The 14356-nt window shown below is 48.8% G+C and overlaps 2 protein-coding genes and 1 pseudogene across 11 annotated transcripts in view; 1 reads left to right on the top strand and 2 right to left on the bottom strand.

The window, feature by feature from the left end:
- The window catches only part of ARHGEF2 (Rho/Rac guanine nucleotide exchange factor 2), a 64224-nt gene extending 57329 nt beyond the window's left edge, over positions 1-6895 (bottom strand). For all 3 annotated transcript variants that reach the window (XM_032260585.1, XM_032260587.1, XM_032260586.1), the window contains exon 1: positions 6681-6895. The gene's annotated coding sequence lies outside the window, so the exon portion shown is untranslated. The remainder of the gene's footprint in view (positions 1-6680) is intronic.
- Positions 1480-2153, top strand: LOC116538311 (annotated as a pseudogene). Its single transcript, XR_004263597.1, has one exon. The product of XR_004263597.1 is annotated as a Golgi-associated plant pathogenesis-related protein 1 pseudogene (transcript).
- A 6277-nt stretch (positions 6896-13172) lies between the features above and the next one.
- The window catches only part of SSR2 (signal sequence receptor subunit 2), a 20524-nt gene continuing 19340 nt past the window's right edge, over positions 13173-14356 (bottom strand). For all 7 annotated transcript variants that reach the window (XM_032260602.1, XM_032260601.1, XM_032260605.1 and 4 more), the window contains one exon: positions 13173-13775. In XM_032260602.1, the coding sequence (XP_032116493.1) occupies positions 13665-13775 (111 nt within the window). In that variant the 3' untranslated portion in view covers positions 13173-13664. The remainder of the gene's footprint in view (positions 13776-14356) is intronic.

Consider the following 14356-nt stretch of genomic DNA (forward strand, 5'->3'; position numbering starts at 1 on the left):
ACAATGGTTTTATTTAGCTCTAGAATGAGATCACATTAGGTCATATCACTGCTTCCGCTGAGCAGAGAGATAGGAGATTCTGAAATAGGTCTGGGATCAGATGCTTGAGACAGGGGAGGCGGCGGGTGGGAAAGCAGAAAGGGGCTCTAAGAAGTCATTTTACTTATCTTCCCACCTCTGGATGGAATCCTCTTCCCACCACTGCAAACCGTCAGTGTGTCCTGTCCCTTCCTCCGAGTGCGTAACCTTCACAGATTGCACTAGTCATCAAAGATTTCTTAGACATTCTACTGGGAGCTGGATGGGAATATATAATATTTTAATAGAGAGAGACATCTGTTACTCAAAACTCTGAGACCATAATTTCTTTAGGGTGTTACAGCTTTGAAATAGGTCAAATTTGCTAGCTCTGCCCCTTTCTTTTTTTTTTTTTTTTCAAGACAGTCCCAGTCTGTCACTGAGGCTGGAGTGCAGTGGCACGATCCTGTCTCATTGTAACCTCCACCTCCCGGGTTAAAGCAATTCTCCTGCCTCAGCCTTCCAGGTAGCTGGGATTACAGGCGCCTGCCATCACGCCTGGCTAATTTTTGTATTTCTACTAGAGACGGGGTTTTGCCATGTTGGCAGGGCTAGTCTCGAACTCCTGAACTCAGGTGATTCACCCACCTCAACCTCCCAAAGTACTAGGATTACAGGCATGAGCCACTGCACCCAGCCTAGCTATGCCACTTTCTTTCTTTCTTTCTTTTTTTTTTTTTTTTTAAAAAAAGGCAGACTGCCGGCTGGGCATGGTGGCTCACGCCTGTAATCCAAGCACTTTGGAGGCCAAGGTGGGCGGCTCACATGAGCTCAGAAGTTCAAGACCAGCCTGACCAACATGGTGAAACCCCGTCTTAAAAAATAAAAATAAAAATAAAAAAGAATGGCAGATTGCCACATGCAGCGCCTCATTTGGATGTGTCTGGAGCTATGCCACTTTCATAAGCCACATAACCTTGGGAACTTAACTTTTTTTTTCTTTTTTGGACCCAGGGTCTGGCTCTGTTGCCAAGGCCGGAGTGCAGCCTTGATCAGAGCTCACTGTAGTCTCAAGCTCCTGGGTCAAGCGATCCCCCTGCTTTAGCATCCAGTAGCTGGGACTACATGTATGCACCACCACACTCTAAGTTCAAAAAAATTTTGGGACTGGGCACAGTGGCTCACGCCAGCAATCGAGCACTTTGGGAGGCCCAGGTGGGTAAATCATGAGGTCAGGATTTTGAGACCAGCCTGGCCAATATGGTGAAACTCCGTCTCTACTGAAAATACAAAAATTAGCCAGGCATAGTGGTGGGCACCTGTAATCCCAGCTACCAGGGAGGCTGAGGCAGGAGAATCGCTTGAACCTGGGAGGCAGAGGCTGTGAGCCAAAATTGCGCTACTGCACTCCAGCCTGGGCAACGAGTGAAACTCCATCTAAAAAAAATTTTTTTGGCAGCGCAGCAGCTGGGAGTGAGGAGTGCGCCTAGCCGGCCATGGGCAAGTCAGCTTCCAAACAGTTTCATAATGAGGTCCTGAAGGCCCACAATGAGTACTGGCAGAAGCACGGCATCCCCCCACTGAAGCTCTGCAAGAAGCTCAACCGGGAGGCTCAACAGTATTCCGAGGCCCTGGCCAGTACAAGGATCCTCAAGCACAGCCCAGAGTCCAGCCGCGGCCAGTGTGGGGAGAACCTTGCATGGGCATCCTATGATCAGGCAGGAAAGGAGGTGGCTGATAGCTGGTACAGTGAAATCAAGAACTACAACTTCCAGCAGCCTGGCTTCACCTTGGGGACTGGACACTTCACGGCCATGGTATGGAAGAACACAAAGAAGATGGGAGTGGGGAAGGCATCCGCAAGTGACGGGTCCTCCTTTGTGGTGGCCAGATATTTCCCAGCAGGGAATGTTGTCAACCAGGGCTTCTTTGAAGAAAACGTCCTGCCACCAAAGAAGTAACTTGTCAAATGTAATGGAAAGGTGGCAGACTTAGGAACGTGGATATGAAGTGCCTAGAACAACCAAAACCTGGCTGTGCGTCTGCCCCGGTGGGAGTATGTGCTTGTGTGTATGATGCATGTGAGCGTCTCTGGTATATACACTTGGACATACAGGTCTATGTGAGCTCATTCTTTTTTTTTTTTTTTTTGAGACGGAGTTTCGCTCTTGTTACCCAGGCTGGAGTGCAATGGCGCGATCTCGGCTCACCGCAACCTCCGCCTCCTGGGTTCAGGCAAGTCTCCTGCCTCAGCCTCCTGAGTAGCTGGGACTACAGGCACGCACCACCATGCCCCGCTAATTTTTTGTATTTGTAGTAGAGACGGGGTTTCACCATGTTGACCAGGATGGTCTCGATCTCTTGACCTCGTGATCCACCCGCCTCGGCCTCCCAAAGTGCTGGGATTACAGGCTTGAGCCACCGCGTCCGGTGAGCTCATTCTTATTACAAGAGTGAGCAAATGAAGCATTTACCCTGATGGTTACCTAGACCACGATTATTTGGATTTGGGGGAGGGGAGAATCAGTTTTTTAATTTTTTTGTTATTTTTAAGCAAACTTCTTTTGTATCTTTCTTCTAATATTCACCCCTGGACTTTTTGTATTCCAAATGTTTGTGATGCTGAGAAATGAAGTTCATTTTATGAGAAAAAAAAAATTTTTTTTTAAAGATGGTCTCACTGTGTTGCCCAGGTTGGTCTTGAACTCCTGACCTCAAGTGATCCTTTTGCCTTGGCCTCCCTAAGTGTTGGGATTACAGATATGAGCCCCTGAGCCCAGCCCAGCCAGCTTTTTTGACCCTCAGACTCATGTATAAAATGAGAATGAGAGGTTGGGTGCAGTGGCCACGCCTGTAATCCCAGCAGTTTGGGAGGGTGAGACGGGTGGATCACCTGAGGTCAGAAGTTTGAGACCAGCCTGACCAACGTGGTGAAACCCTGTCTCTACTAAAAAGACGAAATTAGCCAGGCGCGGTGGCTCACGCCTGTAATCCTAGTACGTTGCCCAGGCTAGTCTCAAACTCCCGGGCTGAACTGATCTGCCTGTCTCGGCCTCCCACAGTGCTAGGATTACAGGCATAAACCACCTCGCCTGGCCAAAATATATTTTGTAAGGATGTTGAGAGACTTGATGATAATGTATGCAATGCAACGAGTCCCCCTTACATCTGTCTTTGGTGCAATAAATACTATTTATTGTATTGCTCAATAAATACTATTATTATTGTTGTTATTGCTACTTAGAGGCATGGAGACAGCAGGGCATGTTGAAACAGAGAGCTAGAAAGAAAGAGGCTCGGCCGGGCTTGGTGGCTCCTGCCTGTAATCCCAGCACTTTGGGAGTTGGAGGTGGGTGGATCACGAGGTCAACAGATGGAGGCCGTCCTGGCCAACATGGTGAAACCCCATCTCTACTAAAAATACAAATATTAGCTGGGTGTGGTGGTGCGCACCTATAATCCCAGTTACTTGGGAGGCTGAGGCAGGAGAATCACTTGAACCCGGGAGCTGGAGGTTGCAGTGAGCCAAGATGGCGCCACTGCACTCCAGGCTGGCGACAGAGTGAGACTCCGTCTCAAAAAAGAAAAAAAAAAAAGAAGGAAAGAAAAAGAAAAAAGGAGACCCAACAAAGAAGCAGAAATAGGCATCATATGATGGTGACCCACTGTTTTCTCTTAGAGAGAGAATAAAGAACCCATGGGTGACACTCACGTAGCTAGGATGGGAACAGTCATCATAAACAGCTTCTGCTGGCAAAGCGTGTATGCAACCGGAGTAAGAAGAGCAAGAAGAAACGAGAGCTTTTTTGTTCTTTGGGACCCTGTTGAGCCCTGATGTAGATGTCCTCTTCAAGAAGAAGAAAGGGATAGAATGGCCTCTGGAAATTTAAAGCAAGGGTTAGCAAACTATAGCCTCTGGGACAAATCTGTCCTGCTATCTTTTCTTAATAGGTGAAAAAAATAAAAGAATACTTTGAGACACAAAATTATATGAAATTCAAATTTCAGTGCCCATAAATAAAGTATTTTTGGAATGCAGCCATGTTCAGTCATTTACATATTGTCTATGGCTGTTTTTGCATTATATCAGCAAAGTTGATAGTTGCAAAAGAGAGCCCACAAAGTCTGATATATAGATATATCCTGAGCCTGGGATCCTAATATATGTATATGTGTATTATATATATATATATATATATTTTTTTTTTTTTTTGAGGTGGAGTTTCACTTTTGTCGCCTAGGTTGGAGTACAATGGCACTATCTCGGCTCACTGCAACCTCCACCTCTCAGGTTCAAGAGATTCTCCTGCCCCAGCCTTCAGAGTAGCTGGGACTACAGGCATGCACCACCACTCCCAGCTAATTTTAGTACTTTTTAGTAGAGACAGGGTTTCACCATGTTGGCCAGGCTGGTCTCGAACTCCTGGCTTCAGGTGACCCAGCTGCCTGGGCCTCCCAAAGTGCTGTGCTGGGATTACAGGTGTGAGCCACCATGCCCGCAGCCTTGACTTTCCAGGCTCAAGCAAGCCTCTACCTCAGCCTCCGCAGCAGCTGGGACTACAGGCGCATGCCATCACACTGGGATAATGTTTGTATTTTTTGTAGAAACAAGGTCTCACTATGATGCCCATGCCGGTCTCAAACTCCTGAGCTCAAGCGAAGTGCTCACCTTGGCCTCCCAAAAGTGCTGGGACTACAGGCATGTGCTACCACGCCTGGCCTAAAATATTTGTTATCTGGATCTTTACAAAAAAAGTTTGCCAACTCCTGATCTAGAGCAACTGGGTCTCAAAATATTAGGAAGGAGGAGAAAATAGATAAAAGAGGGCCGTGAAGGCTCACTGCACACCAGACATTCTGCAACAAGGTTTGAGGAAGAAGGGACATTGAGACATTGAGACCCCAATATACCTACTTCCTGGTTTTTTTTTGTTTTTTTTTTTTTTGTTTTTGAGATGGAGTCTTGCTCTGTCACCCAGGCTGGAGTGCAATGGCGTGATCTTGGCTCACTGCAACTTCTGCTTCCCAGGTTCAAGCAATTCCCCTGCCTCAGCCTTCCAAGTAGTTGAGATTACAGGCACCCACCATCATGCCCAGCTAATTTTTGTATTTTTGTAGAGAAGGGGTTTTCACCATATTGCCCCGGCTGGTCTTGAACTCCTGACCTCAGGTGATCCGCTCACCTCAGCCTCCCAAAGTGTGGGGATTACAGGCATGAGTCACCATGCCAGGCCAAGTGGCTAGCTTTGAAAGAAATCTGGCAACACTGCTTTTACCCACCTTATTCCTACCTCCCTGACCTCAGCCAAAGAAAGGAAGCAGGTTCCAAGAGAAATAAGACAGGGGTCCCAACGAAGTGAAATGTATCCTTTTGTTAGCTTAGGTCTCTGAATGAGGTGATCGGGAACAGGCAGGTCTCTGGTTGCGTTTGCTGTCAGCAAACACTGAACCTGGGGGAAGTACTGCTGAGAGCAACCAAACAGCCCGGCGCTATGGCCTGGAGGCAATGCTGGCTGGCCCTTTTGCAGCCTGAGAAGCTTTCTGAGTTTGGCTGTGGGATCCTAAATCTATCAAGGTGGCCGATATTGGAGAAGACCCAAGAGAACTGGATAAGAAAGACTGAGGAGGAAGAGAGAGGGTAAATGACATGTCGTACTGGCTCTCCTCCAAATCTCCTGGCCACGGGCAGGGGTGCGGGGAGCACAGGGTCACAAAAACTCTTTGATGGTTCAAAATTTAACCTAATGTTTCTTCTCCTGTAGAAAGTAAACCATTAATCCAACAGTGCCCTGCAGAGAAGGGTAAAGCAAAGCTTCTCTTCGCCTCAGATAAAGAAGGCCCCAGGAGCCACAATTCCTTCCCACCTGCTCCCTAGATACCCCGTTCCAAGACAGGAGCACCCGTCTCTGATACCTCCCTGCTTCACCCATCTGCCTGACTTGGCTGAATGCTGGTGTCCTGGAACTCTTTCTCTGACCTTCCTGTCCACTGCCAGAGAGTAGTAAAATTCCAAAAATGAAAGGAAAGTAAAAGATATAGAGGATCCATTCATTCAGCAAAGATTACTTTAGCACCTTCTAAGTGTTAGGCACAGAGAAGAGGACCCAGAAGGGTCTTTGCACAAACACAAACACAATGGCGAGACCTGGCTACTATCCCTTAGTGGGGCAGAGGCCATTTGTCCTCTCAGCTTCCGGGTTGTCTCCTGAGAGACACTGTACTTAGTTCTGGAATTTCAAAGCATCTGCAGAACCCTAATCTAACCACACACCCCTCTACTAAGCCAGCTACAGGCATCTCAGACACTCTCCCTAGATCATCCCCATGTCCTTGATGTACTCGTTTCATAAGTTGGTCAGGAATTTTGCTGATCTGGGCTTCCAAGTATGACCACCTTTTTTTTAATTGGTTAGTAAACTGAACTTAGGGACCCTGCCCTCTTCCTTTCTGCTGGACCTGTAGCTGTACACTTATTCCAACAGGGGCTTGGGACCCAGACTAGCCCTTTATCTGTGGGGGACAGAGAAGAAAAGGGTCAAGACCAACCAGTCCTCTTCTGCCTCCTGCCAGTTCCCTGGCATGTGTTCTGGGTGCTATGCCAGACGGGTGGGGCAAGAGAGGGTCTGAGGGTAAGGACCCAGGAAGGGAAGAGGGAAACTCACCAGACCTGGGAGATATCCCAAAGATGGGGGACCTGCTTCTGTCCTCAGTTGGTGACTTTAGTGCGGGACAAAGTCCTGCTTCAGGTGGCCCCCTTAAAAACCCAGTCCAGCACCTTAGTTGGGGGCACCTCTCTCTTGGTCCTTTTAAGGGAGCTGCTCATGGTCCAGAAGTTTGCATAGGAGAAAGGGGGGACTCATTCCAGTCCAGACCAGCTGCCTCTTCAACCACTATAGCCCTTCCCTTCCCCGCCCTACTTCAAACACCCTAAACAGTGCTGTGCCCAGGCCCTTAACCCTTTCAGTGCCACCACTGATCCCAGGGACTCCTGGGTCCCTCTGTCCTCAGCATTTCCTGAACACAGGGTGGCTACAGAGAATTCAGACTTGTGTGGAAACAGATACAAGAAGCCGTGCCGGGGTCACCCTGAGGAGAGGGTATGTAGGAAGCTGACAGCCCAGGGAACATTCACCCTCTCTCCAGCAGGGTCAGGGAGAAACTGGGGAAGGGAGAAAGCAGACATCTCAGGGAAAGAAACAGCTGCTGCTGGAAACCTACTTCACAGCAGGGTCCTCAGCGGGGGCAGCGGGAGGTCCTTCGTCCTCTCAAATTTGGCTTCAAAACTGATGGTCCGCCAAGCTCTGTGGCTCATGCCTATACTCCCAGCACTTTGGGAGGCCGGGGAGGGATCACTTGAGGTCAGGAGTCCGACACCAGCCTGGCCAACATGGTGAAACCTGTCTCTACTAAAAACACAAAAATTAGCCTGGTGTGGTGGCGCACACCTGTAATCCCAGCTAATGGGGAGGCTGAGGCAGGAGAATCAATTGAACCTGGGATGCACAGGTTATAGCGAGCCGAGGTCACACCACTGTACTCTAGCCTGGGCAACAGAGCGAGACTCCATCTCAAAACAAACAAAAAGCCCCGATTGTCGGTCCCTTTAAGAGGCAGGTTACAGCAATGGAGGAAAGGTTGTATTTTGTGTGTGTGATGAAAGTACAGGGTGGAGCGGTTACAAGGCAGCTCCACTGAGAAGGGCCCTAGCGTCAGCACCAGGAACCGACGTGACCAAGCAACTCAGCATACCCAGGGCTCATGGCTTGTTGTGGATACCAGCGGGATATTTGACCAGCTCCTCCGCTCTCTTCCCAGATAACAGCTTCTGGGGTGGGGCAGGGGCTGACTCACCTTCTCTGCTTTCCCTGGGGCAGAGGACAGCTGGGGCAGAAGTCAGACTTCCTGAGGTAATGGGGAGCCCTCCTCGCCTCCTGTGGTCTGGTAGAAAGGGCAAGTTGGAGTTGGAAGATGGCTGGCTCTGCCACTCACTAGTTACAGGGCCCTGAGGCCCCTATTTAGCCTCATTTCCTCATCTGTGAAATGCAGATGTTAAATGAGACATGTGCAAACAAAGTCCAAAAGTGGAACGTAAATGCTGGGTCCATAATAAATAAATATGTTAGCTGCCACTGGCTGGGCAACCTTGGACAAGCCGCTTCACCCTGCGTCTTTCCTGACCTATTAAATGAGAGGATTAAATTAGGTAATCTGTGGTCTATCCTTGCTTGAAAATTCTGCTGCCAGATACAGAACTGTGTGTGCCCTTCCCCACCTGGCTGGGCCCCACCCACACAAAGAGAAAGTGACAGTGGTTGTTCCTAATGCTCCTCACTTTATAAGAACACAGGGGTGACGCCCGCCCTATCATACTGGTGAGGGGTCCTCAAAAATCCTCTAATTAAACAATTTCGTGATTGTCCAGATGAGGAAACAGGCTCCAAGAGGGAAAGCTATTATGTATCTATATATAATTTATATACATAATATATAAATGACATGTTATATGTGTGTGTGTGTGTGTGTGTGTGTGTGTGTGTGTAACTTTTGGCCAGGCACAGTGGCTCACGCCTGTAATCCCAGCACTGGGAGGCCAAGGCAGGCAAATCACGAGGTCAGGAGTTTGAGACGGGACTGGCCAATATGGTGAAACCCCCTCCCTACTAAAAATGCAAAAATTAGCCAGGCGTGGTGGCATGTGCCTATAGTCCCAGCTACTTGGGAGGCTGAGGCAGAAGAATCTCTTGAATGCAGGAGGCTAGAGGTTACAGTGAGCCAAAATTGTGCCACTGCACTCCAGCCTAGGACAGTGACAGAGTGAGACTCCGTCTCAAAAAAAAAAAAATTTTTTTTTTTTTTTCTGTTGAGATAGGGTCTCACTCTGTCACCCAGGCTGGAGTGCTGTGGCAGGATCATGGCTCACTAAAGCCTTGAACTCCTGGGCTCAAGCAGTCCTCCTACCTCAGCCTCCTGAGAAGGGGGCATGATTTACCCAAGGCCATACAGCCAGTGAGTGGTGGAGTTGGGGCTGGGACTCAGTACTCCTCCCTCCATGGCATACGCTGCTTCCCCCACCCTTAGCTGCTCTCTCAAGGGACTAAGGCTTGGTAACTTCTCACCCTTTCACTGAACCACTCCATTACTTCCAGCTTTGTAGAATTTTTTTTTTTGAGATGGATTCTCACTCTGTTGTCCAGGCTGGAGTGCAGTGGCACAATCTCAGCTCACTGCAACCTCCGCCTCCCGGGTTCATCCAATTCTCCTGCCTTAGCCTCCTGAGTAGCTGGGACTACAGGCATGCACCACCACACTCAGCTAATTTTTGTATTTTTAGTAGAGATGGGGTTTCACCATGTTGGTCTGGGTGGTCTCGAACTCCTCACCTCGTGATCCTGCCTGCCTCGGCCTCCTAAAGTGTTGGGATTGTTAAGTGTGAGCCACCACACCCTGCCACTTTGTAGAAGTTCTTTTACCTGTTTCCCATGTACTTTCTTCGAGTGTCAAAGCTGATTACAAGAAGGGGGCGGAAATCAAGGTTCCTGGCTCTTCCTGGTACTGGGGCAGGGTGTGGGTAAGCAGACACCGGCTGAAAGTCTGCACAATGAGGGAGGGCTGGAGGGCTGGTCTCCAGGGGTGGGGGCACCTGAAACAGGCTGATGGCTGACCTATCTGTATTGCCTTTTAGGGAGGAGCCTCAGTTTGGTACCCAGCCTCCAGGAAGGATGTGGCATCACTGCTTACTTTCCTCTCCCCTCACAGATCTGCACACAATCCTGAGATCAAGGTTCATGCCTCCCTAAGGTGGTTTTCAGTTAGAATGGAGGAGTGTTGTCTGCCACTCATCCTCCTATTAAATTACCTCAGGAAGTTGAGGGCTCAATCCTAAAGCCAACTATTCCAGCTGAGACTATCTATAGATTTTAGACGCTCTTTTATCCTCCAACGCCACTACTTAAGGGAGGTTCACATTCCATCCTGACTCCAAGAAAGTTGATCTCTTAGGAGATGAGGTACCTAGCTTTGGCCTTTTTTCAAGGTGCCTGTGACACCAACTGCCTTCACAATGCTTCTCTTGTCACGTGTGTCAGGCCTGGGTTTCCCTCCTAGTCGCCTTCTCCATGACAAGGGCTAGGACACAAAGTGCCGAGTTTTGTAAGGGAAAGTACAATAAAGACACCCCAGCTTTTGGGAAAGGGGCACCTCTCAGAGTTCAGATTAAGGAAGAAATCTTATACAGAAAGTCCCCGACTTACGATGGTTTAAGATTTTTTTTTTTTTGACTTCACAAGAGTGAGAGCCATACACATTCAGTAGAAACCCTATTCCAAGTACCATAAAATCATTGTTTTTTTACTTTCAGTGCAGTAGTCCATGAATTACATGAGATATTCAACACTTTATTTTACTTTTTGAGACAGAGTCTCGCTCTGTCGCCAGACTAGAGTGCCGTGGCATGATTTCGATTCACTGCAACCTCCGCCTCCTGGGTTCAAGCGATTCTCCTACCTCAGCCTCCCAAGTAGCTGGGACTACAGGCATGCACCACCACACCCAGCTAATTTTTGAATTTTTTCTTTTTTTCAGCAGAGACAGGGTTTCACCATGTTGGCCAGGATGGTCTCAATCTCTTGATCTCATGATCTGCCCACCTCAGCCTCCCAAAGTGCTGAGATTACAGGCACGAGCCACTGTGCCCAACCAAACACTTTATTATAAAATAGGCTTTGTGGGCTACGAGCAGTGGCTCACGCCTGTAATCCCAGCACTTTGGGAGGATCACTGGAGCTCAGGAGTTCGAGACCCAGCCTGGCCAATATGGTGAACCCCACTCTACTAATATTATAAAAATTAGCTGAGCATGGTGGCGGGGATCTGTAATCCCAGCTACTTTGGGAGGCTGAGGCATGCGAATCGCTTGAACCTGGGAGGTGAAGGTTGCAGTGAGCCGAGACTGTGCCACTGCACTCCAGCCTGGGTCATGGAGTGAGACTCCATCTCAAAAAATAAATAAAAATAAAATAAAATAGGCTTAGTGTTAGATGACTTTGCCCAACTGTAGGCGAATGTAAGTGTTCAGAGTATGTTTAAAGTAGAATGGGCAAAGATATGATGTTTGGTATGTCAGGTGTATTAAATACATTTTCAACTTAAGACATTTTTCAATTTACAACAGGGTTATGTCCTGATAACCCTATTGGAAGTCAAGGAACACCTGTATTACCTTTCAGAGTTATGAAGTTTGCCCTGTCCTCTAAGCCAGAACCCCTCCCCCTACAGGTTAACTCATTATATCTTCCTTGGAGACTACACAGACGGAAAATAGCATTTCCTCCTTCAGAGACTAACACTCCATAGTCCTAGAGAGCAAAATGATGTGTATCAGACTAGCTCCCTTTCCCTTCCCCACACCTGTTCTCAACCCCAGGCCTCTGACTCATTGCCCTTTCCTCCCCATTCTCCTGAGCAAGTCCCAGGGTCTCTACCAGGAACACAATGAACAAACGCAAATACATCCTCCTTGCCTCTAACCTGGCCAGTCCCGGGATGTCCAAGCTGCAGCCCCTGAAAGAGGGATGTGAGCTGGCAGAGGGCTACTCCATTTGGAGCCTCCCGTTGTCTCCATGTTCTTTTCATCCTCCTGGGGCCTGAAGGCACCGACTGCTGGGCTAGGGAAAGGTTAAACCAGTTGGGCAGGGGAGCCGGGGAATCTGAATCTAAACTGGGCAACTCGGTAGCAGGAACAAAGCCTGTGTTTGTTGGGTTTCCCTCCTGCCTGGGAGGCTGTTCTCAGACCACGGCATTCCTGGGTTGGACAGAGTCAGCTCAGAGTGGCTTCTCCCCACTGTTGCTTCAGCAAAAGTCACTGCCGTTCCATAGGTCACACTTAGAGTCAAACTCAAGGGATCCAGGCACTTCTTCCCTGCCAGAGCTCAAAGAACAGAGGCATTGAGAGTAAATTCAGGTCGGGTGCGGTGGCTCATGCCTGTAATCCCAGCACTTTAGGAGGCTGAGGCAGGAGGATCACTTGTCAGGAGTTCAAGACCAGCGTGGCCAACATGGTGAAACCCCATCTCTACTAAAAATTTAAAAATTAGCCAGGTGTGGTGGTGCGCGCCTGTAATCCAAGCTACTCCAGAAGCTGAGGCAAGAACATTACTTGAACCAAGGAGGTGGAGGTTGCAGTGAGCTGGGATTGCACCACTGTACTCCAGCCTGAGCAACAGGGCAAGACTCCTTCTCAAAAAATTAAAAAAACAAAAAAGGGTCTGGATGTGGTGGCTCACGCCTGTAATCCCAGCAGTTTGGGAGGCTGAGGCAGGCGGATTATTTGAGTGCAGGAGTTCAAGACCAGCTTGACCTACATAGCAAAACCCCATCTCTACCAAAAAACAAAAATCAGCTGGGTGTGGTGGTGGGTGCCTGTAATCCCAGCTACTCGGGAGGCTGAGGCAGGAGAATCGCTTGAACCCAGGAGGTGGTGGTTGCAGTGAGCCGAGATCGTGCCACTACACTCCAGCCTGGGTAAGAGCAAGACTCCCTCTCAAATAAAAAAGGAAGGCCAAGGTGGGTGGATCACCTGAGGTCAGAAGTTTTGAGACCAGCCCGGCCAACATGATGAAATCCTATCTCTACTAAAAATACAAAAAAAATTAGCTAGGCATTGTGGTGGGTGCTTGTAATTCTAGGTATTCGGGAGGCTGAGGCAGGAGAATCGCTTGAACTCGGGGGGTGGAGGTTGCAGTGGGCAGAGATCACAACATTGCACTGCAGCCTGGGCAACAGAGTGAGATTCCATCTCAAAAAAAAAAAAAAATTAAAGCTCAAGAAAAGCCAGATGCAGGTTGGACATCCCAGGACTGGCCAGGTTCTTTTCAAGAACACTCAGTCAATGAATCAGATGGGGGGGCATGAGAAGAGCTGTTCCTCTGCAGGTCATCTTTCCCCGTCCTGTCTTCTCCTGCCGTGAAGAGGAGCTGCCTGGCAAGCAAAATGAGGGCAGAAGCCAAAGATTCAAAGGGCAGATATCTCCCTGGGAACAGGACCCACAGTCTCTACAGCAAGGCCAGACTGAGCTTGCTTGCCCAGCGGTCTGGGCACTCAGGTACTGAGTTCCAATAACTACCTGTGCTCACCCTGGTGTGAAGAAAACAGACAAGTCAATGTGGCATTTGTTTTTATTAGAAAACCCTTTAGTAAGCACTTCCCTAACCCAGGACAGAGACTGGGTATCTGTCCTCCAAGAGTCCCATAGCTTTCATTTCATCTTCCACCCTCTTCTGATAGGGGTGAGCAGGGGATGGGGATGGTGTCAGGCAGTCTCCGAAGTACCCCTCCTAGACCCCTGAGAGAATTCACATTGCCAGCAATAAACCAACAGCACCTCAGTGGGGTATCAGAGGGCCCTCTAGGCTCAAGGCTGTTACCAAAGGCATTCCTGTTTGTATGGCTTCACGATGGAACCAAGGAGGCTCTCATAGACTCCTAGGCCTGGTCCTTCACTATGACTGAGAGCAGGGAGGAGAATGCGGCCAAGGGCTAAGGGAGAAGAAGAGATTGCATTTAAGGTACGCTTTGGAGTCTGGAAAGCACCTGGATTTCTTGGGAGAGGAGCCTGGATTTCCTGGGAGAGGAGGGCTGTGGAAGCCCACTCAGTTCTTCTTCGTTTTGGGAGTGTCATATTTCCTCTTGCTGGAATACCACAATAGCAGGGGTATGCCGATGGAGGGAAGGGTCATGACCCCAAAGGCTGCCCAGTCCAGCTGTGAAGGAAAACAAACACCTTGGTTAGAAATCTAGATTAGGACACAGGAGAAGCCAGAGAAAATATGAGTTCAATGAGAAAGGGAACAGTCTAGCCCAAATTTATTTTTGAGACAGGATCTTGCTCTCTTACTCAGGCTGTAGTGCAGTGGCATGATCATGGCTCACTGCAGCCTCAACCTCCTGGGCTCAAGTGATCCTGCCACTTCAGCCTTCTCAGTAGCTAGGATCACAGGGGTGCACCAGGACATCGGCTAATTTTTTTATTTTTTGTAGAGGCAAAATATCACTATGTTGCCCAAGCTGGTCTCGAATTCCTGGGCTCAAGTGATCCTCCTGCCTTCATCTCCTAAAGTGCTGGAATTACAGGTGTGAGCCACCACACCCAGCCTAAATTTTCTTAATTTTAATTTTTTTTTTTTTTTTTTTTTGAGACGGAGTTTCGCTCTTGTTACCCAGGCTGGAGTGCAATGGCGCGATCTCGGCTCACCGCAACCTCCGCCTCCTAGGTTCAGGCAATTCTCCTGCCTCAGCCTCCTGAGTAGCTGGGATTACAGGCACGCGCCACCATGCCCAGCTT

This window comes from Sapajus apella, unplaced genomic scaffold, assembly GCF_009761245.1.
Source record: "Sapajus apella isolate SASKATOON/1434 unplaced genomic scaffold, GSC_monkey_1.0 scaffold119, whole genome shotgun sequence".
In the NCBI taxonomy this organism is placed as follows: domain Eukaryota; kingdom Metazoa; phylum Chordata; class Mammalia; order Primates; family Cebidae; genus Sapajus; species Sapajus apella.